This window comes from Camelus dromedarius, chromosome 16 (genome assembly GCF_036321535.1).
Source record: "Camelus dromedarius isolate mCamDro1 chromosome 16, mCamDro1.pat, whole genome shotgun sequence".
Lineage (NCBI taxonomy): Eukaryota > Metazoa > Chordata > Mammalia > Artiodactyla > Camelidae > Camelus > Camelus dromedarius.
Genome location: NC_087451.1, coordinates 18351955 through 18377778, shown reverse-complemented (window position 1 = coordinate 18377778; position 25824 = coordinate 18351955). Strand labels below are relative to the sequence as shown.

The following is a 25824-nucleotide window of genomic DNA, read 5'->3' as shown; positions in this document are numbered from 1 at the left end:
TATTTTCTAACTTAGATGTAAAAGTTCTAAATAAAATGTGAACAAACCAACCTAGAATTGTATTAAAAGAATAATGCATAGTGGCCAAGTAGGGTTAATTCCAAGCATTCAAAGATTCGAAACAAATTAGAAACAATTCAGGACACTGACTTGTGAAGAAAGTAAAACCTTCATGTTTTTAGGACCGTTTCAGTAGGTGCCAAAGCATATGAATCTCTTTACTGTGTCTGCAAAATTCTTCACTTGGAAATCTTTGGAGAAGCGGAACCTTCCTCCTACTACAGAAGCTGCAAATGCCAGATACTTGATTTCCTAGACTCCCTTGCAGCTGGGTCACGGGCACAAAGCCAGTCACATTCACACCCAGACTTTAAATCAGGAGCTTGTATCACAAAGGGGTGGGGACAATGCAGGATTCTCTCTCTGCAGCCGGGAGGTTGTGGTGCCACTGAGTTCCTGGCTCAGCAGTGAGAGCGGTGCAAGCTTCAGTGACCTGGTCTTGCAGCAGGAGCAGAGTTTTGCTCACCAGACTGGTTCTGCAGCCTGGTTCTGGGCACTGCTCCTAGCTACACAGTCTCCCATGTCTGGTTCTCTAAACCTCACTGTGAAGTAGCCAGTGTATATTTAATAAATTCCTCTTCAGTCTAAATTAGGGAGAACATTTTCTGTTGCTTACAGTTAAAATCCCTAACTGATGCCAAAGAGGAAAAAACAAACAAACAAAAACCCATCAGCTTTAGGGGCCTTATTCCTCATCATGGCCTCTCTCTATGCAACTCTTTGCCTCACTTCTTGCTGCTGAGGGCCTCATTTTCTCCGTGTTTTCAAATACTTTTTGCAGTCTGCAAATTATATATGGCCAGTCTATGGATTAACTGTATCTAGCTTAAGTGCCCACCCTTTGTCCATTCGCCAGTGAGCAGACAGAGGCAGGCTCACGTGGCTGCATGGTGCCTCTTTTGGGGGACAGTTGACAGGACGTTTTCATCATTGGAAGGGGCTGTGGACCAACAGACACGGTGGTTGATTTTCTGGAAGAGGCACCTAACCTGGTCTTAGGAAGTCCTAAAAAGCTTTCCGGAGGAAGAACTTTCTGGAAAGAAGAACTTTCCAGATAAGAGTTAGGCAGAAGGGGATAAGGGGTGAGAAGAAGAGTCCCGGCACAAGAAAGAATAATCTGGAGTGAAAGTTGGAGGGTTAAGAGATGGGGCTGGACAGGTGGGCCAGGGTCAGATCACAAAGGACCCTGTAAGCCATGTTAGGGGTCCTGGACTTCCTCCTGCGAGTTCTGAGGTAAGAGCTACTGGTGAGTTTCAGGCAGGGGAAGGATATGAGCAAATTTGCATTTCTGAAAGACCCCTCTAGGGTGGGAGAGGGAGGGAAGTGAGAAAGTGGGGCAAGCAGCCGGGAGGCTGCTGCAGGGAAGCAGTGGAGGGGAGCGGGCGTGCTGGCCGAGGAATGGTGGCCACGTGGATGGAGAGAAGTGGCTTTGAGAAACATTAGGAGGTAAAGTCAGCGGGACTTGGAGGTGGGAGTGGAGGAGGGGAGGAGTTAAGGATGACTGTCAGGGATTTGGTTTGTACCGAGTGAAGGGCTGGATAAGTGAGTGGATGATGGTACCATTCACTAGGCTGGACGACACAAGAGGAGAAATTTTTGGAGAGATGATGAGCTCAGTTTTGGACATATGGTGTGAGTGCCTGTGGGACAGCCAAGAAATCCAAAAGCAGTGGGACATCTGTGCTTGGGTCTCAGGAGAGGGGTCTGAGCTGGAGACAAAAATTTGAGAGCCACTGGGGGTAGGCAGTGGCGGAAGGCAAGGGACCGGATGAGGATAATCTCAGGTATTCGTCGATCCTAAGAAAAGAAGAGGGTTAGAGACGGAGCTCTGGGGGCAGGTTCATTTTTCATGAAGGGCAGAGGAAGAGGAATCCACAAAGGAGACTGAGGAGGGCCAGCCAGAGAGGCAAGAGGGAAACCAAGGAAAAAAATGACTGTCATGAGTCTCAAGGTGGGAGCGGGCATGGCTGTGCAGGCTGTGGAAGTCAGATCATGCGGAAGGGTGGCCAGTGGGAGGAGAGGGTCAGGGGGCACTGGCGACCATGGCAAAGAACTGAGTCCATGGAGTGGGGGTGGGGGAGAAACAGCCTAGAGTGGGGTGAGGAAGCAGAGGGAGGTGAGGGTTAAAAGGAGGCAACTCGAAGAATGTAGCTGTGGAGAGGAAATGAGAGTGGCAGCTGGAGAGGTTTTGAAAAACTGGGAGAGTAATGGGAGGAGTCCCAAACTCCCTGGGGTAGAAGGAAAGTGGGAGAGAGAGGAGCCAAAAGGAGGGCTTGGGGGAAAGTCGTGGAAGGAGGTGATAAGGACCTGTGTCCGGGAGGGAGACCATTCCCTGGGCCCCAGGAGTCCCTATCAGGCTGGCATTTCCTCCCCATCCCCACCCCCTTCCTGCCCCCGACCAGGCGCTCCCTGGAGCTGGGAGAGAGAAGGACCAGGTCACACTCTGGAAGAAGCTCTGTGTCTTGGGAGGTCTTTCTGGCAGCCTGTAAGCTGGGGCCGGGGCGGCGGGAGGAGGGGGCCAAGGACCTGGAGCTAGCAGTTTAGGGTTTGAGGGGCAAGGTGGGAGAGGGGAGTGGAGAGGGTGGGAGGTGCGGGAGCTGAGGTTCTGGACAGGATCCTGGAGGCTGCAGTGGGGGCTCAGGCCTGGAGGAATACTGTCAGGGGCCAGAGGGGCGCCGGCTCAAGCCCTCCCTTTGCCCACAGGTCCCCATGCCTCTCCTCTTTCTGCTGCTTCTGTTGCCAAGCCCTTCACACCCCAGTAACATCTGTGAGGTCTCCATAGTGGCCAAGCGGATGGAATTGAACTGTGATAACCTAGGCCTGAAGGCGCCGCCTCCGGATCTGCCGGCAGAAACTGCCATCCTGCACCTGGGAGAGAACTCTCTGGGCACTTTCTCCACTGCCTCCCTGGTGTCGCTGACTTCCCTCACTCAGCTGCACCTGAGTAGGAGCCAGGTGACCAGCCTGGAGGTCGACGGGAAGCTGCCACAGCTGGAGACCCTGACCATCTCCCACAATAAGCTGAGAAGCCTGCCCTCGCTGGGACAGGCGCTGCCGGCACTTGCTACCCTGGACGTGTCCTTCAACGAGCTGATCTCCTTGTCTCCCGGGGCCCTGGAGGGCCTGACCCACCTCCACGAGCTCTCCCTGCGTGGCAACAATCTGACAACTCTGCCCCCCGAGCTCCTGGCGACCACCAGCCAGCTGCAGAAGCTCAACCTGGCGGACAACAGGCTGAGTGAGCTGCCCCCTGGGTTCCTCCATGGGCTGGACGAGCTCCACACCCTCTACCTCCAGGGGAACTTGCTGCACACCATCCCCAAGGGCTTCCTTAGGGCCCCCATGCTGTCTTTTACTTTTTTCCACGACAACCCCTGGTTCTGCGACTGCGGGATCCTCCATTTTAGCCACTGGCTGAGGATGAACAGTCAGAGCGTCTACTTATGGAAGGAGGGTGTGGACGCCCAGGCCATGACCCCCAATGTGGAGAGTGTGCAATGTGACCATCCGCACAACATGGCTGTCTCCGCGTACATGGGGAAGGGCTGCACCGCCAGTGGGGACCAGCTGGACTACAACGAGGACTATGAGAACGACAGTGTGACTTCCACAAGAGCTGCGGTCCAGTCCTTTACCACCAGCGAAGCCCAGCCAACCCACTGGGACCCATTTCACTCAGTACTTACCACCTCTCTGAGAGGCCAAGCACCCTCCTGGCTTCCAAGTAAGATAAAGACCACACTCCCACCTATCACAGGACCCATCTTCTCTACAACCCTGAAACCCACTACTGAGCCCTCCACCACCCCCACCCCCCCACAGCCCCCCACCACCCCAAAACCCACAACTCAAACCACCTCAGAACCAACCACATTCTCAACCTCTGTGGAATTCATTTCAGTCTCTGCCACCTTAGAACCCACCACAACACTCATCTCTGAGTATGCCAACTCCCTGAAGATCCTCAGGGTGGTTCAAGGGACTCTGGATGGCTCCCAAAATGACCCTTTTCTCATTTCTGACTTTTGCTGCCTCTTCCCCTTGGGCTTTTACATCTTGGGTCTCCTCTGGCTCCTGTTTGCCTCTGGGGTCCTCATCGTGCTGCTGACCTGGGTCTGGTGCGGGGCACCGCAGGCCCTGGCCACAGCCACGCAGACCACGCACCTGGAGCTGCAGAGGGGAAGGCAAGTGATGGTGCCCCACGCCTGGCTGCTTTTCTTCCGAGGCTCACTTCCCACTTTCCGCTCTAGCCTTTTCTTGTGGGTGCGACCTAATGGTCGGGTGGGGCCTCTGCTGGTGGGACGGCGGCCCTCGGCCCTGAGTTTGGGTCGCGGTCAGGACCTGCTGGGTACGGTGGGCGTTAGGTACTCTGGCCACAGCCTCTGAGGGCAGGTGGTTGGAGGACCTGGAGAGGCTCTGACGGGCTTTCCTATTGGGATCCAGCCAGGGCGGGTGGGTACAGAGCACAGCATCGGGGGAGGCCTTAATTATTCTTCCTTTATCAGGAGCCTTATTTTCACACCACAATCTCAGACCCAGCAAATCAGGAGGGGCAGTGAGATGGAGTTGGGTGGGTCAGAGAACAAAGGGAGCTCCCTATGCTGCAAGGCAGGGTTTCCAGACCACTAGGTGACTACCAGCACTTGGGGGACATTTTAGGAAAAAGCCATTAATAAACAGAACAGAGCACGCTTCCCACATGTATCTGTGTGTTGAAGAAAACTTGGAAAGAGCTTTGTCAAGATGTGAGCCCTGATTGTCTCTGGGTGGTATAAACATGGGTGGTTTTTTCTTTTCCTCTGTTTGGCATTTTCCAGTTTTCCACCATCAGATGTTATTTGTATAATAAAAAATAATTTTAAAATAGAATTTTGATTCTTTTGAAGAGGGAAACAGTGGCTAGGGCACTGGTCACTAGTATTCCCGAGGCCTCAGCCGCCCCATCCTAGTTGCACTGTTCACCCTCAAAGCTCTAGTCTTGGCCACCACTTCTCCCACCTGGGGTGCCTCTTCTCTTCCAGGGGTCACCCCTTACCAGGCCACCCCGAACACCAGTTCCAGCTCAAGAACCGTAAGTTTCCCAGGAGCTCAGTGACATTGTTGGGGCTACCTGCCGGCAGGCTGCGAACCCAGGAATGCAGGGGGTGCCTGCAGGCACCGACGGCGTCAGAAATGCAGCCCTCCTGCTTGGCCCGGGGCAGCAGGACAGTGGAGGAGAGGGCCTGGCTGTGTGAGCCATCTTGGTGGGTTTTACGGAATTACTTTCAGGTTTCCTGCTGTCAAGCCAGGGGACAGACAAGTGGAGGCCACTTGTCTCCCCGGCTGCAGATCTTGCACCTGACCGTGGCGGTGGCTGGATCTCTCTCCTGCTTTGTCTCCTGCCTGAACCAAGGTGTAGGGTCTAGAGAATGGGAGTAAGGGCTGAGCCTCCCTGGCTCCACAGAGACTCCCTCCTCCAGACGGTGCAGGAAGAATCTTCCTAACTTGAAAACCTGACCACATCTCTCTCCTGCTTTGTACTCTTCCCCGGACAGAAGACAACTGGAGCTCGGCAATCGACGACTTGTGTGCGCCAACCCACCTGGCAGTCCAGCTTCCCCTCTCTAGGCAGACACTTAGCAGAAATCACCTGTTCCCCAGAGTTTGTCCTCTAAGCCTCTGCCAGGCGCGCTGCCCCTGCTTCCCAGACCAGTCTGTTACCGTGCAGCATTCCTCCTCTCCCCAGTTGGGCCCGGTGCTCCAAGTCACCCCGCAACGGCCAACTGCTGCACTCCCACTTTCCCTCTGTCACAGTCCCCTCTGAACTTGGAACTCCTTAAGGACAAGGTCCAGGCTTCAAGCTCTGAGTGGCCACCATGGCCCAGGCCCGCATGTGAAGGGAGCAGGTAGAAGAGGCAGTGGGAGGGCCCAGCAGCGCCACCAGGCTGCTGAGCTCAACCTCTCCTTCTGATGGGGTTCTGCCAAGTGGACAGCTCCCACCTGCTGCCTGCCTGTTCGCTGGCCTAGCTTGGGAGAAGCCTTCGGGCCTCACGCCACCAAGCCCTCCTTCCGATTGACCTTCCTATGTCCTTTTATGCTCCAAGAGATTTCTAGGCTTGAGGGCAGGGACTGGGAGTCACAGATCTAAAGAAATGGAGAAGGCGGTCACTTTTCCCAGCCTGGAGCCCAGATCAAGTCTCCGGCCAACATCTTCCCTTTCCTCAAGCCTCTGGGCTTTGGAGCCTGACTCTACGTCCACTCTACCCTCTGCAGGTCAGCTTTCCCCTCTCAGACTCTGTTCCCTCCCTCCTGAGGCTGCAGAAGCAGTCAGCAGACCCCAGAGGCTTTTCCTAGGGATTATAGGAGATGACTGGGTGTCTGTCACATTTTTGGGCTAGTGGCTGGGAAGCCACAGACAGGGCCTGGAGCTTGGGTTTTCCTTACTCATGTCAGCTGCTGCAATACTGATTTACATAATATTTGCATAAAACCCACGGGTACTTTTTCTTTAGTAATGTTTCTTAAAAACTCCAGTTCCTGTTCTCCAGGGGCATCTGCTTCTTTCTCCAGCCTCCTCCCTCTCCTGCCCCCACAACTCTCCAGATTCGGGGGTGGTGTCATCAATCCAATTTATTGATTATGTCCTCAGCGAGGTGAAGGGAGGAAGAGCCATGTCCTCCCACGGCAGACCCTTGACCCCCTGAACAGCTTCTGCTCTCTTCTGTTCCCTCAGCTCTGCCTTGGTTTCTCCACTGAGAACGGGGGGGGGGGGTCTTCTGCTGTCCTACATGCCCTGAAACTCATATCCAAGAGGAGGCCAGAAATCCACAGGGAGTTTCCCAGCTCCCCCTTCAAGGCACAGCCAGGGACAGAGAGATCACGAGGATGAGGACAAGGAGGGCAAGCTGGAGCAGGGGTAGGACAGACCAAAGTCCTTGACCGCAGAGGAGGGAACCACACTGTGGAGGGAAAATAAATAGAGGGGCCCAGGGCAGCAGAGTCCAGGCCCCCGGGGGGGGGCGCACTAACTGTAGGAGCAGCAGGCGAGCTGGAGCCCCAGCACGGCGGCTCCAGGCCCCTCACCCGCCTCAGCCACTGAGGAAGAGACGCTTGTAGGCCTTGTTCATCTGCTCCAAGAAGATGAAGGTGAGGACGGTGTGGGGGCCCAGGCGGGCATAGTACGGTGTAAAGCCCTTCCACAGGCTGAAGAAGCCCTCGTAGCGAACAACCTTCACCAGCACGTCCTAGACAGGCAGGCAGGCAGGGCACTAGGGCTAGGACCCGACCTCTGAGGCCCTGCCCCTCTTACCCAGCTCCCCACACCGCCCTCCTGGAGCGCCAAATCCTGCAGCCCGAGCCCCCAGCCCAGCTTCCTCACCAGCCCATTCTTGTATTCCGGCTTCCCGTCAATCATTCGCATGTTCTGGATCCTGAAGGAGAGGAGGCAGGGGTGTGAGAGACATAAGGGGTCCTCCTGTCCCTCTCCAGGCCCAGGTCAGTACACTCACCGGGTCTTGGCAATGTCCACGGGCATGGAGGCGGCAGTGGTGACCAGGCCGCTGATCATGCTGGCACAGAAGTGGCACAGGATGTTGTCAGAGAAGTAGCCTGGGGTGGGGAGAGCGGAGCAGGGGGTGGCAGTCAGCTCGGAGCTGGTGCAGGCCAGGCTGGGAACTGAGGGCCCAGCTCTGGGTCTCACCTGAGTCCAGTAAAAACTGCTTGGACTGGGAGTAGGAGGCGAGCTGGGCAGCATTGACGACGACGGCCCGAGCCATGGTAGGGATACAGCCCTGGGGTGGCAGAGTAGGGGAGGAGTCAGAAACACCCCAGCCCTGACTCCTCCCCCCGATATACCCCGTCTCCAGCCCCTTCACTCACCCTCCATAGGGTGGGGACGCCTTCTTCCCGGACAATTCGGATCAGGGCATTAAACACGTTTTTGTAGCCACGGCGCTGGTCAGCTGGAAGCCTGGCGGGAAGGCAGGGAGAGGCCAAGTTCAGGATAGACTGCCCTTCCCCCGCAAGAGCAAAGAAAGGGAGGCTAGAACGCTGTGAAAAGGTGAAAGCTGTGCTCTAGATCTAAGATAAAAAATTAATTCTTTCATTCTAGATTCCAGGGAATGGGGCTGGGGGCAGGCTCAGACCTGGAACTCACCGGCCATCAGCAGTCATGCGGATAAGAGCCACCTCAGCTGGTGTTCCCACAAAGGCGCCAGTTGCACCTGCAGTCATGCCTATCACGGCCTTCAGCAGAAAACCAGGGGGTGTACCATCAGCCCCAGTCAGGCGCTCAAACAGCACAGTATAGATACCAAGGCGAGTAGTGGTGTAGGTGGCCTGGCGCAGCAGGCCAGCTGACAGCCTGGGAAGTGAAGGGATCGGTGCATCAAGCCAAGGTCTGGAGCTGCCAATCCACACCTTACCCCCATCCTCTGGCCCCAGTACCCGGTGTAAATGCCCCTCAGCCCTTCTGCTCTCAGGATACTGGTGAGGGCATGGAAGCTGGTTTTGTACTCTCGTGTCTTGGCTCCTTCCCCGCTCAGCTGCATCCGATTCTTCACCAGGTCCAGGGGCTGCACAAAAACTGTAGCTCCCATCCTGAAGGAAGACAGGGTTGGAATCAAGGGCCAGGTGTCTCAGATATGTAGCCTGGCAACAAGAGGTCGCAAAGGGCAGGGCTAGCCATGCCACTAGGTGTTCAGGAGGCCGGTGGGAATGTGTGAAAAAGCCTCTGCGGGTACCAAGAACAATGGGTCCGAAAAGTTCAGTGGTCCAGTAGACGCCATCCAATGAAAGTGCCCCATGCAGCTCCAAGGGTGTCAAACAGTGACCTGGAACGGCATGCAGTCCAACCCAGGGAGGATAGGTGGGCATTCATGATCTGGGACTCCACATAGTCCAGTAAGAGGCACGCGATGACCTGGAACCCCATACAGCCCCACAGAGCCAAGCAATGGGTTGGGAAACTCAGGTGGCATGCAGCCCAGAAGGGGCCCTGCGATGGGTGGAAAGATCCTGGCAGCCCATCAAGGATCTCGCAATACGATGGGGACCGCGCTGACCCCGTGGCGGCTCGGTTCACTGCAACAAACCCAAAGATGAACCAGGCCCAGTTCCTTGAACCCGTCCCTTCCTCCTCCTGTCCCATCCCTGGGGCCTGAGCTTACCCTGCCAGGCCCCCAAACAGGAACTTGACCGACTTAGGGGAGGTACGGGGCTTCCCGTCCATCCCTCCAGCCGCGGGACTCGCCGTCGCCGCCATCGCCGCTCAATGGCCCTCGGCTCCCGGTTCCGTGCGCGCGCGGCCCCGCTCGCGCCCAAGGTGACACCACGCGCGCAACAGGGGCGAGGGCGCGCGCGCACGCCCCTCCGGCTCTCTGGTCCGGCACCAGCTGGAAGTTGGCGCAGGCGCAGGCGCGAGCGCAAAGGCGGCCGGGAGTAAGGCGGAGCTGCGGAGGATCTTCAAGAATGGGTGCAGGAAGGGGTGGGGCTGATTTAGGAAGCCAGAACATAGGCGCAATTTTTATCGAACTGGAGTCGCGGGAAAAAAGAGAAGAGGGTTTTTGAAGATCTCGCGAGATCGAGTGAGCGAGGCTAGCCAGAGTTAGGCGGTCTCTCGCGATAGATACAGGGAGATTTTAGCAGGTGGGAGGGAAGGGTGGTGAGGACTCTCGCGAGACTTGAAGGTACCGCGGCGGCGGCCAGAGGGAGGAAAAGAGGTTTGTAAATTCCGTAGCTGTGGGATCTCGGGCACTAGAGGGGAAACGACTTAGTAGTCTTCTGGAGCTTCCGTGCTCCTTCCATCTCCACAGGCACTTCCTCCACCTCTAAACCTTCTTTTAACTGGTCTTTTAGGACCGGAAGTCTTTCATCTTGAGCGTCCTATGTTGGAAGCGGCCTGACTTTCTTTGCCGGAAACCCTTTTCCAGGGGATGGGAAGACGGCCCACCTGGCCGGAAGTCCCACCTCCTTGAGCTCCCCCACCCTTCCAGAAGTTTTTCTGTCACCTGTGCTTGCCTCCGTTCTCTTTCTCCGTTTTATTCGTATACCAGAGAAGGATATAGTTAGTGTCTCCCTCCCAGCTCCACTAAACGGGTTGGATATCTCACTCCCCGAGTCGGGGGTCCTTCCCCGCGCCCCCATGTAGCTGGGAGGTGGGACCTGGGGGTATTTAGACCCCTGGGATCCTGGAGGAGGACCAGAGAGGGCACGGAATTCGGCTTCTGCTCCTGCTGCCAGGAAGCGGCCTCCTGCGCCTCTCTGGTCTCGCTGCCATGCACCCTGCGGCCTTCCCGCTTCCTGTGGTTGTGGCCACTGTGCTGTGGGGAGCGGCCCCTAGCCGGGGGCTCATTCGAGCGGTGAGTCTGAGGGGCAGATGGGGGAAGGGCGCTGAAGGCAGAGGTTGCAGGCTGACGAGGAAACATGGACTCTTGTCCGCAGATCTCGGACCACAATGCCAGCATGGATTTTGCAGACCTTCCAGCTCTCTTTGGGGCTGCCTTGAGCCAGGAGGGACTTCAGGTGATTTTCCCCTCCTTTTTCCTATTTCCCTAAATTCTCCCTCCTGGGTAGGGGTTGAGGAGCCTTTCTTGGGTGAAGCAGGAGGTAGGAAGAGTCAAATTAGGTACTAAATGGAGGAGCACATCTAGTGTGGTGGAATCCAGAATCTTGCAGGAGAAGACAAAGTTTACTCATAGAAAGTGGTGTTTATCAGTAGGATCCCTAGAGCCAGTTACTGGTTTTATGATCTTAGACAAATTAATTATTCCTCTGAGCCTTAGTTGGTTTTACTGTAAAATAGAATAACAGTGAAATTTATGTACGGCAGGGTTATTGTGAGGATTAAATTAGATAAGCAGTTTTGCAGTACTTCATCACAAAGACTGCTCATAGCAAGAACTCAGTTGGGCCATAGATGTCAGTATAGTTGTTTGTAAGATGGGTAATGGGATAAACAAGTTTATATGTATAGCACAGGGAATTGTTTGATATCTTGTAGTAGCTTACCGTGAAAAATAGGAAAACGAATATATGTGTATTCATGTATGACTGAAGCATTCTGCTGTGCACCAGAAATTGGCACAACATTGTACTTCAATTAAAAAATACGGGTAATTGGAAAAATTCAACTGAGTGAATCTTAAATATCTTACTGGCTTTTATTCAACAATTCATTAATCGGGCAGCATCCCACCTAGCAGATAGAAAGGATCTCTGAAGAACTATACAAAATGAAAGACTTACAGGCAGAAAGGGGCTGGACAAAGAAGTTGTACCAGCAAAGAGCTGATTGTGGCAAGATCACCTTTCTTTAGGGGACAGCAGGGGTCTACCAGGCAGATTACCTTGCTAGTGTTGACCAGGTAATTCCAGATAGACTGGTTTACGATTCCGTTCCTGGAGGAGGCTGAAATTATAATTAAGTATTAAGTTTGGTGACGTGGGGCTTTTTTTTTTTTTTTAATGGAGGTACTGGGGAGTGAACCCAGGACCTCCTGCATGCTAAGCATGCACTTTACCACTGAGCTATACTGTACCTTCACCCGATTTGGGGCTTTTTTTTTTTTTTAACAGAGGGTATATGTTCTGTAAGAGTACAGACCAGAGAAGGGAATGTGAGACAACTTAAGAAAGTGTGACAAGGATGAATGGAGAATTGAATTACAATCAGTGGGAAACTGGAAGGCAGGAGAATTTGAAGTAGCTTGGAGTATGGGGTATAGGTTAGCTCATCTGGGAAAGGGAGAAGGATGCTCGAAGTCTGGTAAAGGGATGACGTTTGATGTAATTGCAACTTCAAGAGGCTAAGAGAAGAGGTAGACTTCTGACTTGGGTGGCATGCTCAGATTCCAGGAAGGAGAAGGAAGTGTCTTTTGGACATGGAGCATATGGGGGCCAGTGTGCTTAGTGGGCCTGTGGGGAGCAGAACCTAGGGAGATAAAATCCAACTGTTGTTTGCTTCTCTTCCCCAGGGCTTCCTTGTGGAGGCTCACCCAGACAATGCCTGCAGCCCCATTGCCCCACCACCCCCAGCCCCGGTCAACGGGTCAGTCTTTATTGCACTGCTTCGAAGATTCGACTGCAACTTTGACCTCAAGGTTGCTGAATGTGGAGTGGGAGCCGGGAGATTGAGGGTAAAAAAAAAGCACCAGTAATGAAGGGTGGCAAGGCCTATGATGGCTCCTTATCTGCCTTATCTCCCTAGGTCCTTAATGCGCAGAAGGCTGGGTATGGTGCCGCTGTAGTACACAACGTGAACTCCAATGAACTTCTGAACATGGTGTGGAACAGTGGTAAGGTTGGGGGACCTGGACAACTGGGTTCTCAGTAGAGCTTGGACTGAGGTGGTGGGAGGGCTGAAGCATTAGGGAAAAGAAGTTAATCCTTTGGGGGGGGTGGGGCAAGAAAGCCAAATGCCAGGGTTATGGAAGGATTCTCGTGAAAGGTCAGGTCCGCAGTGTAATGCCCTGATCCCTGCAGAGGAAATACAGCAGCAGATCTGGATCCCGTCTGTGTTTATTGGGGAGAGGAGCTCCGAGTACCTGCGTGCCCTCTTTGTCTACGAGAAAGGGTAGGATGTGTCCCTCATCGCCACTCCTCCTTTGGCATTTCCATGCCAACCTGGAGCCCAAGCCACAGTGCCCCAGCCGTTTGACCTCAGGCCCTTCATACTCTGCTTCTTGATTTTCTTCCCACCCCCTTCCCGTCCATGGGCCCTGTCCAGAGCCAGTTACTTTGTCCCTCTTCCTTTGTCCCTTTTGCCATTCCCGCCCCTCTGAAACTGGTCTTCCTTTTCCCAGGGCTCGGGTGCTCCTGGTCCCAGACAATAGCTTCCCCTTGGGCTATTACCTCATCCCTTTCACAGGGATTGTGGGACTGCTGGTTTTGGCCATGGGCGTAGTGATGGTGAGTAGCTCAGGGACCAAGATGGGAAGAGCTGCGGCCTGTGAAGCCAGACTGAATCTGGGGTTGCAAGATTGGGATGGTTGGTACTGGATCGTCCAGCTTTGTTCTCTCAGACTGACCCAGCCACTCCCCCTTTCACCAGATAGTTCGTTGTGTCCAGCACCGGAAACGGCTCCAGCGGAATCGACTGACCAAAGAGCAACTGAAACAGATTCCTACACATGACTATCAGAAGGGTGAGGGGGATGGGGTAGAGAGGGCCCTTCCCACAGCTTACCTGGTTCTGAAGGAGTTGGAGCCCAGAAGATATGGGCCAATGATGGCGGGGAGGTGTCAGCCCAGATGCCACCTTTCTCCTCTTTTTACACACACAAAAAGACAGGATTAGAGTGGGAGATGGAAAGCAAAGATGATTAAATGGAGTAGTGGGGGAAAAGATGGAGGACCTTACTTATAAGAGAGAAGGTGGAGAAAGCAGAAAGACGAAAGGAGTGGGGACGATTCTGGCTGAGGAGGAAGACACAGGTGAGGAGGGGCTGGGCCTTTAGGCTCTGGAGCCTCCAGTGCCCATATAAGGCTGTCGCAGAAGCCCTGCCTCCCACTTCCGCTCCTCCCACTCCCTCTCTCCACCCTCACACCTTCCCCCAAAAACCCACTTCCCTTCTTACCTCTGCTTCTCTTTGCTTATGCCTTCAAACCCCAGATTCCTCATGTTCTACCCTGGCCTTACCCTGCTCCCGTCTGAGCTCTTCCCCTGGCTCTGTAGAACCAGAGAAAGTAACTTCGGCAGGGCATAGCTCCACCACAGGCCTCCCAGAGTGAGCTCTTGTGGGCCCTGTCCAGGGCAGCTCTGTAAAAGGACTCCTTTCTTCCTCCACCAGGAGACCAGTATGATGTCTGTGCCATCTGCCTGGATGAATATGAGGATGGGGACAAGCTGAGGGTCCTCCCCTGTGCTCATGGTGAGGTCTCACTTCCTGTGCCCATGCCCCCACCCCACCAGCAGGCACCAGGTGCTTCACCTCATCCCTCTTGGCAGCTTATCACAGCCGCTGTGTGGACCCCTGGCTCACTCAGACCCGGAAGACCTGCCCCATCTGTAAGCAGCCTGTTCACCGGGGTCCTGGGGATGAGGAGCAGGAGGAAGAAACCCAGGGTCAAGAGGGTGATGAGGAAGGGGAGCCAAGGGATCACCCTGCCTCAGAACGGACCCCACTGCTGGCCTCCAGCCCGACATTTCCCACCTCCTTTGGCTCCCTAGCCCCAGCCCCCCTGGCTTTTCCTGGGCCTTCAGCAGACCCCTCACCCTCTGCCTCCTCTTCAGCTGTCATCCTGGTCTAACACTCATTTTCCCGCCTCCCCCTCCTCTGGTGACCTATTTGCACAGCCCCACTTCCTCTCTCCAGGCTTCTGTGTGGAGATAGGAGACATTTCCACCCCAGTTCTCGCCCTTACCCAACTCCATCCTTTTGAGGGGGTTGGTGCAGAGGGATGGGGGTCTTCACTTACTGGGTTAATAAAATTGTTTTTGTGGACTAAGGGTGAGATCATTCTCACACAGATGAACTTCGTATCCTTTGGTGGAAACTGCCCCGTTCTGCTATAAAGGGGCAGGGGAGTGCTGAGAGGCCAACCTGTAGTCACAGGGGTAGCCCCAGCGGGCATTTGTTGTGACTCAGAGAGGGGGAGCCCCACCCACATGATGACTCAACTGGCCCTGCCTTGCCCACAGGCCTGGACCCATTCTCTGGTCTGGATGGCTCTGTTCCATTATTCACCAATTCAGCTAGCACACTGAGGACCTAGGGCTGGATATGTCATTGTGGAAGGGCTGGGCCATCTGGCCAGGTAGGCCTGAAGCAGATGTTTAATCCTGGGCATGAAAGCAAGAAGCTCAAATTCCTAGACTTTGTAGTACCTCAGCCCTGTTCTACCCCCAAACCAGGATGGAGGCAGGTCGGTGACTGTCCTCCATCCTGACACCCAGGCTAAAACCACACAGCACCTTGTTAGTAGAATCTTTTTTTATTCAGAAAAAAAAAAAAAACCCAAAAAACAAAAAAGTTTTCCAACCACACACAGGAAGGGTATGTATGGGTAGGGGGAGGTGTCCATCCAGCCCTGGCCCCCTGCCCATGTGGTTTTGGCAGCAATAAAGGGTGTAGGGTAATGGCCCAAAAATAAAAATGGTGTGTGTGTGTGTGTGTGTGGGAAGGAGAGGGGTGCAAAAGCAGTGGGGAGTGGTGGGGGGAAGGGACAGACGAGGTCAGTACTGGGAACGCCGCAGGTGAGAGGCCATTTCATAACATTTCTTGTTGATCATACCACCGTGGACACCTTCTTTGCCCATCAGCAGGACTAGCGCTGGAGGAAAGAGAAAGGAGGCTAGGACCCAGGTGTCACAATCCCACCCCCTGCCAGCTGTTCAGCAGCTGTCCAGCCCTGGGGGCTGTAACCCAACCTCATCTCTCCCAACCCCCCACACACAGGCAGGCTGTCAGTCACCCTGAAACAATAGGGCTTTTCAAAAGGGGAAAATCAAGCTTAAAGGCTGGAAAGGAATACAAGTAAAATTTAGGGGTCAAAGGCTCCTGGACTATTGACTCGTGTTCAGGCTAGAAATGGCTGTAGATCAGCCTGCCACCTCGAAGCTTTAACAAAAGACCTCAAGAGACAAGAGCTAAATGCTAACTTACAACCAACAGTCTACGTCCTCCAAGAAAAGTTTCTCATCTAAAAAGTCTCAAGGCAAAAAAGGAACTCAAGAGATAATACAATTCAACTTCTTTATACAATGAGGAACTGAGACCAAACTCGTGGGACTATCCAATGTCCCAGCATCCAGCAGGCTGGGAGTAGAAAGCTGGTCTGATCCCTTCATATTGGGGGATCCACACAGAAAAAGACCCCAAAAGATTAATAGAAGGAGGCACATTAGGGATTTTGAAGCTAGAGAAAGGGTAGGATTCAGAAACTCACTCTTGGCAGTCATGGTGACAGTGATGTTGAAGGTGGGAGCTCCGCCCGTGCTCTTGGTACGAAGATCCATGGTAAATTCCCCGTCCTGCAGCAGTGAGTCCCGGATCACAGAACATTTCTGGCCCCCAAGCGTTAGCCCATTCACGAAAAAACTTGACCGGTCTTTGCCAACCAGGACACCAACCTCAGCAGGCTGGAAGGGGAACCAAGCAGCCATGAAGTTAGTCAGTACACCAAAGTTCCCATCTTCTTCTCAAAGGACCCACCTGACCCCCTACCTCTCCAGGGAGCTAAATCCCTTGGGAGGAGGTATACGTTATGTGCTTTTTATACATCCGTGAAATTTGAGAAACCATATGGACTGTTGAAAGCCCACAAAAAGATCACGATCCTCAAACCTAGAGAATGGTAACAGGAAGCGACGACACATTCGTCTAGAGACTTTGATGTATTTAATAGGGAAAGCAAACCCAGGATATAAACGGGGCCAAAAACCAGTGAGGAGAGTGGAGTGGAATAAAGTGGGGAGCCTTTGGATGCTCAGAACTCTCCTTCAGGAAAAGCAGAAGCGAAGAGGGGAAGGGAGGGGGCGGGCGAAGCAGGAGAAGCAACTTTGCCCTTATTTGGTCAAAGGTTCTGCAGGAGTTGTTAGGGGCCCGGACGCCTGGGTCTCCAAGTAACCTAGAGTTTAGGTCCAGGTATCTATGCTCTAAGTTGAGGCAGCAGATCCCCGGGGGCTTGCCGAGAAAGTTGAAAAACTTTTGGAGGGGACCTGGGGCTAGACCAGGCAAGCCAGCTCTCGGGTCTAGACACCCCAGGGAACCTATCTCCCCCTCCCCCTTACACCCCAAATCCCCACATCCGGTCCCCTCCCGCCCGGAAATCCCCTTCCCCCCTTTCGAACTTCCGCTCCCCCTCCCCACTTCCGGGCAGTGTGGACAGGGGAGGTGGTGATGGGGACAGCAGCAATCATCCCTTATTCCTTCACTTGTACTGTCCTACAACTTCCCACGAAGTTCTCGTGCTCCAGACCCCGGCGGATGGCGGGAAGGGAGGGCGAGGGGACTTCCGGGATTGGTCTCACAGGAATGTTGAGTCCAACGTGCGAACTTGGGGGGGGGGCGTGTGGCGGCCTAGCCCTCTCTAACGGAGTTGGGAGGGGCAGAGAGCCCACAGAAGACGGGCATGGGACCCAGGCCACGCGACCGGGGCTCCCTCCAGCGTAAGAAGGAACAATGGTGGAGGGGGCGCGAGCTGGCGGCCGGAAGTGGATCTGGGGGTCCAGGGCTCCCCAAGTCCCTTCTCAATCACAATCCCCGGTTGGAACTGCAGCGCGTGCCCGCCCCGCCCTGGAGGAGGCGGAAGTCGGCCGCCGCACCGGGCGGCGCGCCCCTCCCCGCCCTGTGCCCCGGATGTAACGCCCCGTCGCGGAAAGCGGGGCGGCCGGCGAGCTGGGCGCCGCCGCCCGGGCCGTAGGACTCAGGGTGCAACAGAGAGACCCGCTCACGTGCAGCCGCCATTCGCGCCACTTCCAGGGCAAGGACCGGGTCACGGCCTTTCCCTGCCTTCCCCAGACCGCGCCCGCCCCCACCCAAGTCCCTCCCTCAGGGTCCAAGCCCAACCAGTCCCCGAGACCGCGCAGGCTTCTCAGTACCGTGATGTTAACGAAGGTTTTCCCGGGGACGGCGGCCCAGACGGAGGGCGAGTCCTTATAGCCCACGATGGCCGCGTCCTGACAGGTCCCGTCCGCCATGAGGTTGTCGATGTAGGCGTTCCACCCGGCCATGGCGCTGCTGCTGGGGCTGCTCTCGGGGCTGCTGCTTGGGCCGCGGGCTGGGCTCGGGCTGCCTCGGGCTGGCGGGCGGGGGAAGGTGGAGAGCTTGGGGCACGCGCTGCCGTCCGGACCGCGGCTCTGCTAGCTGTGCAGCAGCTCTCGCACCGCCACTTCCTGCTCCTCCCCACCCCCCTAGATTTTTATTTGCAAAGGGCGGTGGGGGCGGGGCCTGCTCCCCATTCCCTCCCTCCCTCTCCTCGCCTGCCCAGATACCGAACTTTGCAAATGCAATTTAAAAAATCCCTCCCCCTATTGCAAAATTTGCAGAGTTCGATGGAAATTGATGTGAAAGGATGGAGGGGCGGGGGTGGGTTAGAGTTAAGGCTCGCTCCACTCCGCATAGAAAATCAGACTTTGGTGGAGGGAAAGAGAGTGAGTCAGAAGGAGGAAGGAAAGTGAAAGGAGAAATAATTAGCAAGCTGCAAATTTAGCAAATTAAAGAGGGTTTGGGGAACTCAGGGTTAAACGGAACGACTTCCCCTTCCCCCACCTCTGCCGGGGGGAAGGAACGGCGGGCGGCGGCGGCGGCGCGTGCGCCCGCGCCTGCGCCGGGGCTGGGAGGGAAAGCGCGTGGGGCGGTTGGGCCGGCGGCCGGCTTCCCGGGCGCGCGCCCGGGCGCGCGGGACCGGAGAGATTTGGACCCCATGCGAAGGCAGGCTGGCCGGGGACGTGTCTCCCGCCGGGCGGAAGGGGCGCGGGCGAGGCGTGCGCGTTGCCGCTCTGCACTCTTGATTTTATTTATTCAAGAAATAAGGGAGTAAAGGGAAATTTGACAAAATACCCCGGCCGTTTTCATAGTTGAAGGCATCCACCGGGGACGCTTCTACAACTAGCATCTGCCCAGGCGGCACAAGTTGCACTTTCCGAAGCCCACCCCGTCTCTAGGAGGATTATCCCTCGCGCTGGATCAGCTACAGCCTCAGGCCTCACCTCCATGTCCTAGCCCCGCCCGTCCCCAGGTCAGCAGTTTGGGTTACCCGCCGTGCCCCTTGGCCCCTCTCTTCAGAGGTCACTGAGCCCCGGCGCCAGCGGGGCCAGACGGGCAGGACTATTTTTCAAGGCGGAAGAATACCGAGGCTTCAAGATTGCAACTTTTTCAACAAGGGGAAAGTCCCTTCTACTTCGGCCCGTTGTTTTTTGTTTTTTTTTTTTCTTATTTGTCAGTAAAACTTATGCTAAGAACTTGTGTGCGATGAGTTTGCTCGCTGCCCACTGGGAAGCGGGTTAGGCAGGACCGGCGGCTGGTTTAGGTGAACTAGTCCCCGCTGGCCGCCCGGGCCGCTGAGGGGCTCGGCCGCTTCCGGTCCCTCGGGGGAGGGGCGCTTCCCGGGCGGGAAGGGGCTTCGCTCCTCTCCCATCCTCCCCGGCGGGGCGCGGTCCCTTCACTGCCACTCCAAGCCCCATGGGCGCCCAACGCCCCCCGAGCCGACGTTCCTCGACAGCCGTGGCTGAGTCACTGATCGGCTCGGGCGGGGCCGCAAGCGGGCACGTGGCGGCGCTCCCCGCCCGCCATCTCCTGACCTCTGGCCGGCCGCACCCCCTACCCCAGGGTGGAAATCTCCCAAGAGGGAGCGGCCAGAGATAAGAAGGGGAACGGCGAGATGGAAGACGGGGGTTAGGGATCCTGGGATGGGGGCTGGGAGACAGACACCACGGGGCAGGCGGGGCGGGGAGGGAAGTTCGGGAGAGGGCCCGGGGGTGAGTCACCGGGCGCCGGCCGCTCAGGCGCCGGCGGGAGGGTCCTCCGAGTCGGGGGCGACCAGCCGAGGCGTCGGTGACCCTCGCCCGCTGGCCCGAGCCCCGGTGTGCCCTCCTCTCCCTACCTCGGCTGCAGCCGAAGTCGGGGCGGACCACACTCCCCTCAGACCCGCCGAGGCGAGAGAGTCACCGAGGGCAGAGACCCACTTCCCTGCAGTGCTGCTTGCGGACCAGCGTCAGACTCTCGTGTAGGGCCACCCCCTCCTCCCATCCATTCATCTTTCTCACTCCTGATTCAACATCGTTCATTGATGGACCGGGACTGAGCCCTGAAGCGCTGGCGTTCGGTGGGGAAAGGGCTCCTGACAGTTCACCCTGGGCGATAAGTGCTGTCCCAGCGCTATCAGTAGGGCGCCGCGCCAACTCCAAGCGCCTGTCTAAATTCGTCTGCCTGCCTCCACCATCCCCCTTGCTGGCCCAGAGGGAGGATGGGGTGGAGCCGAGAGAGGCTGCTATGAGGACCCTGAGAGGTGAGACCCTCTCGCCTTCTTAGTGGGGACTTCAATTTTAGAGCTCAGAACTGGCCCAGCACCCCCTGCCCCTTCCCCTTCCCCCAGTGAGGATACAGGACACCCTGCAACCGCCCGCCGAGTGAGCTGAGCATGTGTGAATGTCAATCCTGCAGCCCCTCTTCCAGGCCCCCTCCCCAGCCCTACGGGGCTCAGGTTACCCCTGGCCTTTCCTAAAGGGCACCAGTTCCTCTTTAACCTTTGCAAAAGAGGAATATAGTCCCGGGGAGGGGAGAGACCCCCCATTCTGAAGCCCTTTTCCTGCTTCTCCCCAAGGGTAGAATTAAAAATAAGGACTTTTGTTGGTGAGTAGAAAGAAAGCAGGGGCTAGTCATTGACTTTTGGGAAGGGGGCAGGTGCCCAAGGCCAAAGGCTTCTGCTTTAGGCTGTAGTGGGCACTTGGCTGCCAGCCTGGCTGGAGGGGGCGGATGGAGAGGGAGAGGCGGGGCTGGCTGGGGTACAGGGTGGCTCAGGGATAAATGCGCAGCCTGAGAGGGGATGAGCTGACACTGTCCCAGCTGCAACCTAGACTCGGAGCCCAGCGAAGACATCCCAGGTCTGGTGAATCTTCCAGCCCCAGGGGTTGAGGGTGGTAAAGGGTGAAGGTGTGCTGGCTTGGAGAAGGTAAGGGAAATGTTAGCTCTTTTTTTTCTCGTGGGACTGGGGGTGCTTGAGAAGATGGGAGGGGTTGGAGCAGGATGCGGGTACCCAGGAATAAGGCAATGAGACTAAAGAGAGGCAGGCAGAGACAACTGAGAAGGGTAGTTAAAGTTGGAGCCAGGTGGGGAAACTTAGGGTTCCTGAGGATTTGGAGAAGGCTGAGGAGCAGGAAAATGAGAACTAGAATAACAGGAGAGGATTTGTGGGCTGGGAAGCCATGGAGATTGGAGTGCTTGACCAGAGGGTGAGGGGAGAAGGCGTGAGTGCAGCTTTGCGGGAGGTGGGGTTCGGTGAGTGGTGGACTCGAAGAGGAGTTGTAAAAGAGAGGCCCCCGGATTCTTAAGATGGGAGGGTGGAATAGGAGCTGTTATGAGTGGGGGAGGGGGCTGCGCCTGCCACTTTGGTCTGTGACCTTTTTGTAGGATATTTTTAGCTCCAGCACCTGCCTTCTTGGGGTAGAGAAGACTCTTAAAGGGCAAGGGACTTGGGGTTCCTTAAGGGATCAACTGTCCTCCCTCTCTCACACCTCTTGCCCTGCAGCCATGGCTATGCAGAAAATCTTTGCCCGAGAAATCCTGGATTCCAGGGGCAACCCCACAGTGGAGGTGGACCTGCACACAGCCAAGGGTAACACAGGCCCATTGAATTGGTTTGCCGGGGAAGACCCCCAACTCCACCTGCCTTTGCCCCCCAACTTCGTGCCATATCCATGCCTTTCTCTGGGATCCCCTTCCCCTGACTTCTTCCCAGTCCTTCCTCTTCCAGCCTGGCTTCCCAGCAGGGAGAAGCACAAGTCTCCTTCTGCACTGCCTCCTGTCCCTGGGCTCAGAGGGGAGACCTCGGCCCTTTGTGGGTGGATGGGACTGTCTGTGAACTTCCAATACCTCCCGCCCCAGGCCGATTCCGAGCAGCTGTGCCCAGCGGAGCTTCCACGGGGATCTATGAAGCTCTGGAACTAAGAGATGGAGACAAATCTCGCTACCTGGGGAAAGGTGAGGAAAGACCGTGTGGTGGTGGTTTCAGGACGTGGCTCGTGATGTCTGTGCTGGGTAGGGGACTTGAGGAGCTGGGGGCCACAGGAAGAGACCTGACTGAATAGGAGATCTGAACCCCCTCCTTTGGCCTCTCTAGGGGTCCTGAAGGCTGTGGAACACATCAACAAGACTCTAGGCCCCGCGCTGCTGGAGAAGGCAAGTACAGAACACCTCCCCCTCACCCCCCACCCATACCCCTGGTGCTTCACCCCAAGCACTTCATGCTTGGCCAGCCATACTGTCTGTCCCAAATACCTGCATTTCTCTTTCCTCCAGCACATACACTGATGCCTGAGAAATCTAACCTCTGCTCTCCCCTCCTTAAACCTGCCCTTCCAGAAACTAAGCGTGGTGGATCAAGAAAAAGTTGACAAATTTATGATTGAGCTGGATGGGACCGAGAATAAGTGTGAGTGAAGGGCCAGGCACAGGGGAAGGGATGGGCGGAGGAGGGGTTGGGGAGAGACTGTGGGCTGAGGTCTGGTTAGGATTATTTCTGTGTCCCACATTTTGGGGCACACCGTAACTGGCGGGATTTGTATTCATTCCACAGGCATTTCCTGATGCCTGCCCTCTGCCAGGCCTGGGCCGGGCCATGGACACAGACGTGAAGCTGACACATTCCCCTGGGGTGGGGGTTCCCAGAACACCTCAGGCTGCTGGGAAGAGATCTGTTAACAAACTCAGTGCCCAGTAGTTTGGAGTTCTGGATTCTTCCTGGGGTAATCAGAGAGGACAGTCTAGGAGGTGACCCCAAACCCTGCGGGAGGAGCTCTTACACTTGCTTTGTAATTGCTTCCTCCAGCCAAGTTTGGGGCCAATGCCATCCTGGGCGTGTCCTTGGCTGTGTGCAAGGCTGGAGCAGCCGAGAAGGGAGTTCCGCTCTACCGACACATCGCAGATCTCGCCGGGAACCCAGACCTGATCCTCCCCGTCCCTGTGAGTGCAGCTGCCCTGCCAGATCCCACAGTGACTCCACCCAGTGAAAAGGACATAAGCAGCCCCTGGAAAAAGTCCACCTTCCAGACCCAGCTGCAAAGAAACAGTTTCCTGAAATGGAACTTCTCCTGCTGCGGTCCAGCCCTCCCCCTTTCCCACAATCCAAATCTTCCCTTTAACCTCTCTCTGCTTCTTTCCCTCCATGTAACCCAGTCCCTTCACATTCCAATCCCAGGCTCAGTAACTCCAACTTCTCATTCTGCCCTGTGTCCCTGCCCTACATCAGATCGAGAGCTTCTTTGTGGCAAGGATCTTGGCATTTTTTTGTATCTTCTTTAATCCTTATTAACCCAAATTCCCACTTTATGGAAATCCTTTTAGTTTAATTGCAGTAATAATGTTACCATTTATTGTTACTTACTAGGCAGATTGTATACGAGCATGAGCCCTGGAGACAAGCTGCCGGGTGAATCCTGGTTTTGCCCCTTTACTAGTTGTGTGATCTTAGGCAAGTTTATTGAACCACTTTATGCCTCAGTTTCCTCATCTGTAAAGTGGAGGGTAATAAATAGTACCCAGTTCTAGAGTGGTTTTGAGGAAGAAACGACCCAACAAAATACATGTAAAGCACTCAGCACAGTGTCTGGCCTGTACTAAGTGTCATATCAGTGTTAGCAGCTATACCAGGCACATGCTAAGATCTTAACTTTCAGTTTCTCAAATTTTTCGCATAAGATCCTGCAGGTAAGCAGGTGGTATCCCCATTTTATGGCAATAAGGAAAGAGGCTCTGAGGAGTAAAATTACTCATCTTAGAGCACTCAGTAAATAGGGAAGCCAGGATTCCACCTCGACCCACCACCCCCAATCCCTTCTTGATCCGTCATACCTGGCCCTGGTCTGAGCACCCTCTCTCCTCTCAGGCCTTCAATGTGATCAATGGAGGCTCCCACGCTGGAAACAAGCTGGCCATGCAGGAGTTCATGATCCTGCCCGTGGGAGCTAGCTCCTTCAGGGAAGCCATGCGCATTGGTGCCGAGGTCTACCACAACCTCAAGGGGGTCATCAAGGCCAAGTACGGGAAGGATGCCACCAATGTGGGTGATGAGGGCGGCTTTGCACCCAACATCCTGGAGAACAATGAAGGTCAGTGTGAGCAGGGTCAGCCTGAGGGGCAGAACCCCTCAGTCCCCACAGAGGAGGGGGCTGCAACGACGGGGTGCACTGGGGCCTCAGGTGCTCTCTTGCCTTCTCCCAGCCCTGGAGCTGCTGAAGACGGCCATCGAAAAGGCTGGTTACCCTGACAAGGTGGTGATCGGCATGGACGTGGCAGCATCTGAGTTCTATCGCAACGGGAAGTATGATCTCGACTTCAAATCACCTGATGACCCCGCCCGGCACATCAGTGGGGAGAAGCTGGGGGAGCTGTACAAGGACTTCATCAAGAACTATCCTGGTGAGACCCCTGGGTGTCTATTCTATTGCTTCTGCTTGAGTCTCCAGGAACTGCCCAACATGCTGACATCAGCACCTCCACTGCCACCAACTCGGTCCTTCCAATCCTTAGCTCCATTGCAGTCCCCACCCAAACTCTTCTGACCTTTAACCCGACTCTGCCCCCTTCCCCCACCAGTGGTCTCCATTGAAGACCCTTTTGACCAGGATGACTGGGCTACCTGGACCTCGTTCCTCTCGGGGGTCAACATCCAGATTGTGGGGGATGACCTCACAGTTACTAACCCCAAGAGGATTGCCCAGGCTGTTGAGAAGAAGGCCTGTAACTGCCTGCTGCTGAAGGTCAACCAGATAGGCTCGGTGACCGAATCCATCCAGGCGTGAGTGCCTCCCTGTACCCCAGCTTGACCCACTCCAGCTACAGTCTTCCCCACTAACTCAAGTCTGACCTTCCCCTGGATCCTGACCCACCCCACCCTCCTGACCTCAAGGCTTTGACTAACTTTTGACCTGACCCCATGCCATGTCCCCCACCACCACCACCCCTTCTCCCAGATGCTGCTTCTTCCCACCAGCATCTCAGAACCCAAATTCAAGATCAAGAACCGCCCCTTCCTCCCTCCTTCCCAAAGAACTTAGTCATTACCCTCCCCACAAAGTTGCCACTCCCCAGAACAGAAGCGAAAAGCACCCCCCATGCCCCCCAGCCCCTGGCTTTCCCACTGAGGAGGTCCCCCTGGGCCTTATTGAGTGTCCTCTCCACCCAGCTGCAAACTGGCTCAGTCTAACGGTTGGGGGGTGATGGTGAGCCACCGCTCCGGGGAGACCGAGGACACGTTCATTGCCGACCTCGTGGTGGGACTCTGCACGGGACAGGTACTCATGACTCGCCTCTGCCAAGTGTCTGACTGAGTTTTCTTGGGGTCCCTGGTCTCCTGTCCCAGAGATGAATGCCACTACAGGCTGTTCCCTCAGGGCCAGGCCCAACCCCTCCTCTCCAGCCTCATGTAACCCTTGGAATTCCTATTCCCTCCTCAGATCAAGACTGGTGCACCCTGCCGCTCAGAGCGTCTGGCCAAATACAACCAGCTCATGAGGTACAGTGGGCACAGGGGGTCTGGGCAGCAGGAGTTGAGGCCTGTCAGATTGCAATAACACAGCTCTGACCTTGTCTGCCTTCCAGGATTGAGGAGGCTCTCGGGGACAAAGCTGTCTTTGCTGGACGCAAGTTCCGTCACCCAAAGGCCAAATGAGAAGCTGGAGGCCCCAGCACCCTCCAGGAGAGACCTAGGCCTTCAAGCCCTTCCCTCTGAAATAAACACTGGTGCCAGCTGAGGCAGTGGCCTGCTCATTTGTAGGAGGGAGGAGATCTGGTCTCTGGGCTGGATGAGACAAGAGGTGGAGAGGTGGGGGCAGCAGGGGAGGACAGAGGGGAGAACCCGCTGGGACAAGAGGGGAGTGAGGGACTAGTCAGAGAGGAAATCAGGCTGCATTTAGAACAATGATGCTCACATTTTGGAAGGAGGCTGGGGGAAGCAGTTGCCATATGAAATGAAACTGAAGAGGAAATCACAGACACTGAACCAGCTCCAGGAGAGCAGGGTAGGGGACTGAGGGCCTGACATCACCACAAGGGGGAAGCTGGGGGAAGCTGGATCAGATCTGCCCATAAGCAGAAGTACACGGTCTGCAGAGGGCACTGCAGTGTCGAA

The 25824-nt window shown here is 55.6% G+C and overlaps 5 protein-coding genes across 9 annotated transcripts; 3 read left to right on the top strand and 2 right to left on the bottom strand.

Annotated features, from left to right (window-relative positions):
- Positions 1-2474: 2474 nt before the first annotated feature.
- GP1BA (glycoprotein Ib platelet subunit alpha) lies at positions 2475-4887 on the top strand. Its single transcript, XM_031467829.2, has 2 exons — positions 2475-2545; positions 2764-4887. Exon 2 carries the CDS (start codon positions 2770-2772, stop codon positions 4444-4446), a length of 1677 nt encoding a protein of 558 aa, XP_031323689.2. The 5' UTR covers positions 2475-2545; positions 2764-2769; the 3' UTR covers positions 4447-4887.
- Positions 4888-6651: 1764 nt separating this feature from the next.
- On the bottom strand, positions 6652-9433 carry SLC25A11 (solute carrier family 25 member 11). The gene is made up of 8 exons (XM_010994669.3): positions 9207-9433; positions 8485-8637; positions 8195-8401; positions 7918-8008; positions 7739-7829; positions 7548-7647; positions 7418-7469; positions 6652-7283 (listed from the first exon to the last, which is right to left on the bottom strand). Exons 1-8 carry the CDS (start codon positions 9299-9301, stop codon positions 7128-7130), a joined length of 945 nt encoding a protein of 314 aa, XP_010992971.1. The 5' UTR covers positions 9302-9433; the 3' UTR covers positions 6652-7127.
- Positions 9434-9532: 99 nt separating this feature from the next.
- Positions 9533-14480, top strand: RNF167 (ring finger protein 167). 3 transcript variants are annotated; one of them, XM_010994671.3, is made up of 10 exons: positions 9533-9758; positions 9895-10397; positions 10480-10560; positions 12012-12173; positions 12245-12332; positions 12520-12610; positions 12840-12945; positions 13088-13181; positions 13827-13907; positions 13985-14480. In XM_010994671.3, the coding sequence occupies exons 2-10, from the start codon at positions 10314-10316 to the stop codon at positions 14284-14286; spliced, it is 1089 nt and encodes a 362-aa protein (XP_010992973.1). In that variant the 5' UTR covers positions 9533-9758; positions 9895-10313; the 3' UTR covers positions 14287-14480. The 3 variants fall into 3 exon arrangements, with proteins under 3 accessions (XP_010992973.1, XP_064351193.1, XP_064351194.1); XM_064495123.1 differs by having other exon boundaries at positions 9533-10397; XM_064495124.1 differs by having other exon boundaries at positions 9535-10397; positions 12012-12137.
- A 471-nt stretch (positions 14481-14951) lies between these two features.
- Positions 14952-17905, bottom strand: PFN1 (profilin 1). The gene is made up of 3 exons (XM_010994668.3): positions 17579-17905; positions 15925-16117; positions 14952-15309 (listed from the first exon to the last, which is right to left on the bottom strand). Exons 1-3 carry the CDS (start codon positions 17708-17710, stop codon positions 15212-15214), a joined length of 423 nt encoding a protein of 140 aa, XP_010992970.1. The 5' UTR covers positions 17711-17905; the 3' UTR covers positions 14952-15211.
- Positions 17906-19825: 1920 nt separating this feature from the next.
- ENO3 (enolase 3) lies at positions 19826-25447 on the top strand. Of its 3 annotated transcripts, none has more exons than XM_031467831.2 (12): positions 19826-19986; positions 21226-21312; positions 21582-21677; positions 21817-21875; positions 22059-22128; positions 22525-22658; positions 23581-23803; positions 23916-24113; positions 24291-24492; positions 24880-24988; positions 25151-25209; positions 25296-25447. In XM_031467831.2, the coding sequence occupies exons 1-12, from the start codon at positions 19971-19973 to the stop codon at positions 25363-25365; spliced, it is 1323 nt and encodes a 440-aa protein (XP_031323691.1). In that variant the 5' UTR covers positions 19826-19970; the 3' UTR covers positions 25366-25447. The 3 variants fall into 3 exon arrangements, with proteins under 3 accessions (XP_031323691.1, XP_010996826.1, XP_031323693.1); XM_010998524.2 differs by lacking the exon at positions 19826-19986 and adding an exon at positions 20402-20581; XM_031467833.2 differs by lacking the exon at positions 19826-19986 and adding an exon at positions 20519-20649.
- Positions 25448-25824: the final 377 nt, after the last annotated feature.

Excerpts from the sequence above, each read along its gene's own strand:
- GP1BA (XM_031467829.2), top strand. The coding sequence starts at position 2,770 with ATGCCTCTCCTCTTTCTGCTGCTTCTGTTGCCAAGCCCTTCACACCCC.
- SLC25A11 (XM_010994669.3), bottom strand. The coding sequence starts at position 9,301 with ATGGCGGCGACGGCGAGTCCCGCGGCTGGAGGGATGGACGGGAAGCCC. Across the intron at positions 7,830-7,917 it reads GCGTCCCCACCCTATGGAGG|GGCTGTATCCCTACCATGGC; the intron begins GTGAGTGAAGGG and ends CTGCCACCCCAG. Across the intron at positions 7,648-7,738 it reads GCAGTTTTTACTGGACTCAG|GCTACTTCTCTGACAACATC; the intron begins GTGAGACCCAGA and ends TCCCCACCCCAG.
- RNF167 (XM_010994671.3), top strand. The coding sequence starts at position 10,314 with ATGCACCCTGCGGCCTTCCCGCTTCCTGTGGTTGTGGCCACTGTGCTG. Across the intron at positions 12,611-12,839 it reads CTCTTTGTCTACGAGAAAGG|GGCTCGGGTGCTCCTGGTCC; the intron begins GTAGGATGTGTC and ends TCCTTTTCCCAG. Across the intron at positions 13,182-13,826 it reads TACACATGACTATCAGAAGG|GAGACCAGTATGATGTCTGT; the intron begins GTGAGGGGGATG and ends TTCCTCCACCAG.
- PFN1 (XM_010994668.3), bottom strand. The coding sequence starts at position 17,710 with ATGGCCGGGTGGAACGCCTACATCGACAACCTCATGGCGGACGGGACC. Across the intron at positions 16,118-17,578 it reads AAACCTTCGTTAACATCACG|CCTGCTGAGGTTGGTGTCCT; the intron begins GTACTGAGAAGC and ends TTCCCCTTCCAG. Across the intron at positions 15,310-15,924 it reads TGTCACCATGACTGCCAAGA|CGCTAGTCCTGCTGATGGGC; the intron begins GTGAGTTTCTGA and ends TCTTTCCTCCAG.
- ENO3 (XM_031467831.2), top strand. Across the intron at positions 21,313-21,581 it reads GGACCTGCACACAGCCAAGG|GCCGATTCCGAGCAGCTGTG; the intron begins GTAACACAGGCC and ends CTCCCGCCCCAG. Across the intron at positions 21,678-21,816 it reads ATCTCGCTACCTGGGGAAAG|GGGTCCTGAAGGCTGTGGAA; the intron begins GTGAGGAAAGAC and ends TGGCCTCTCTAG.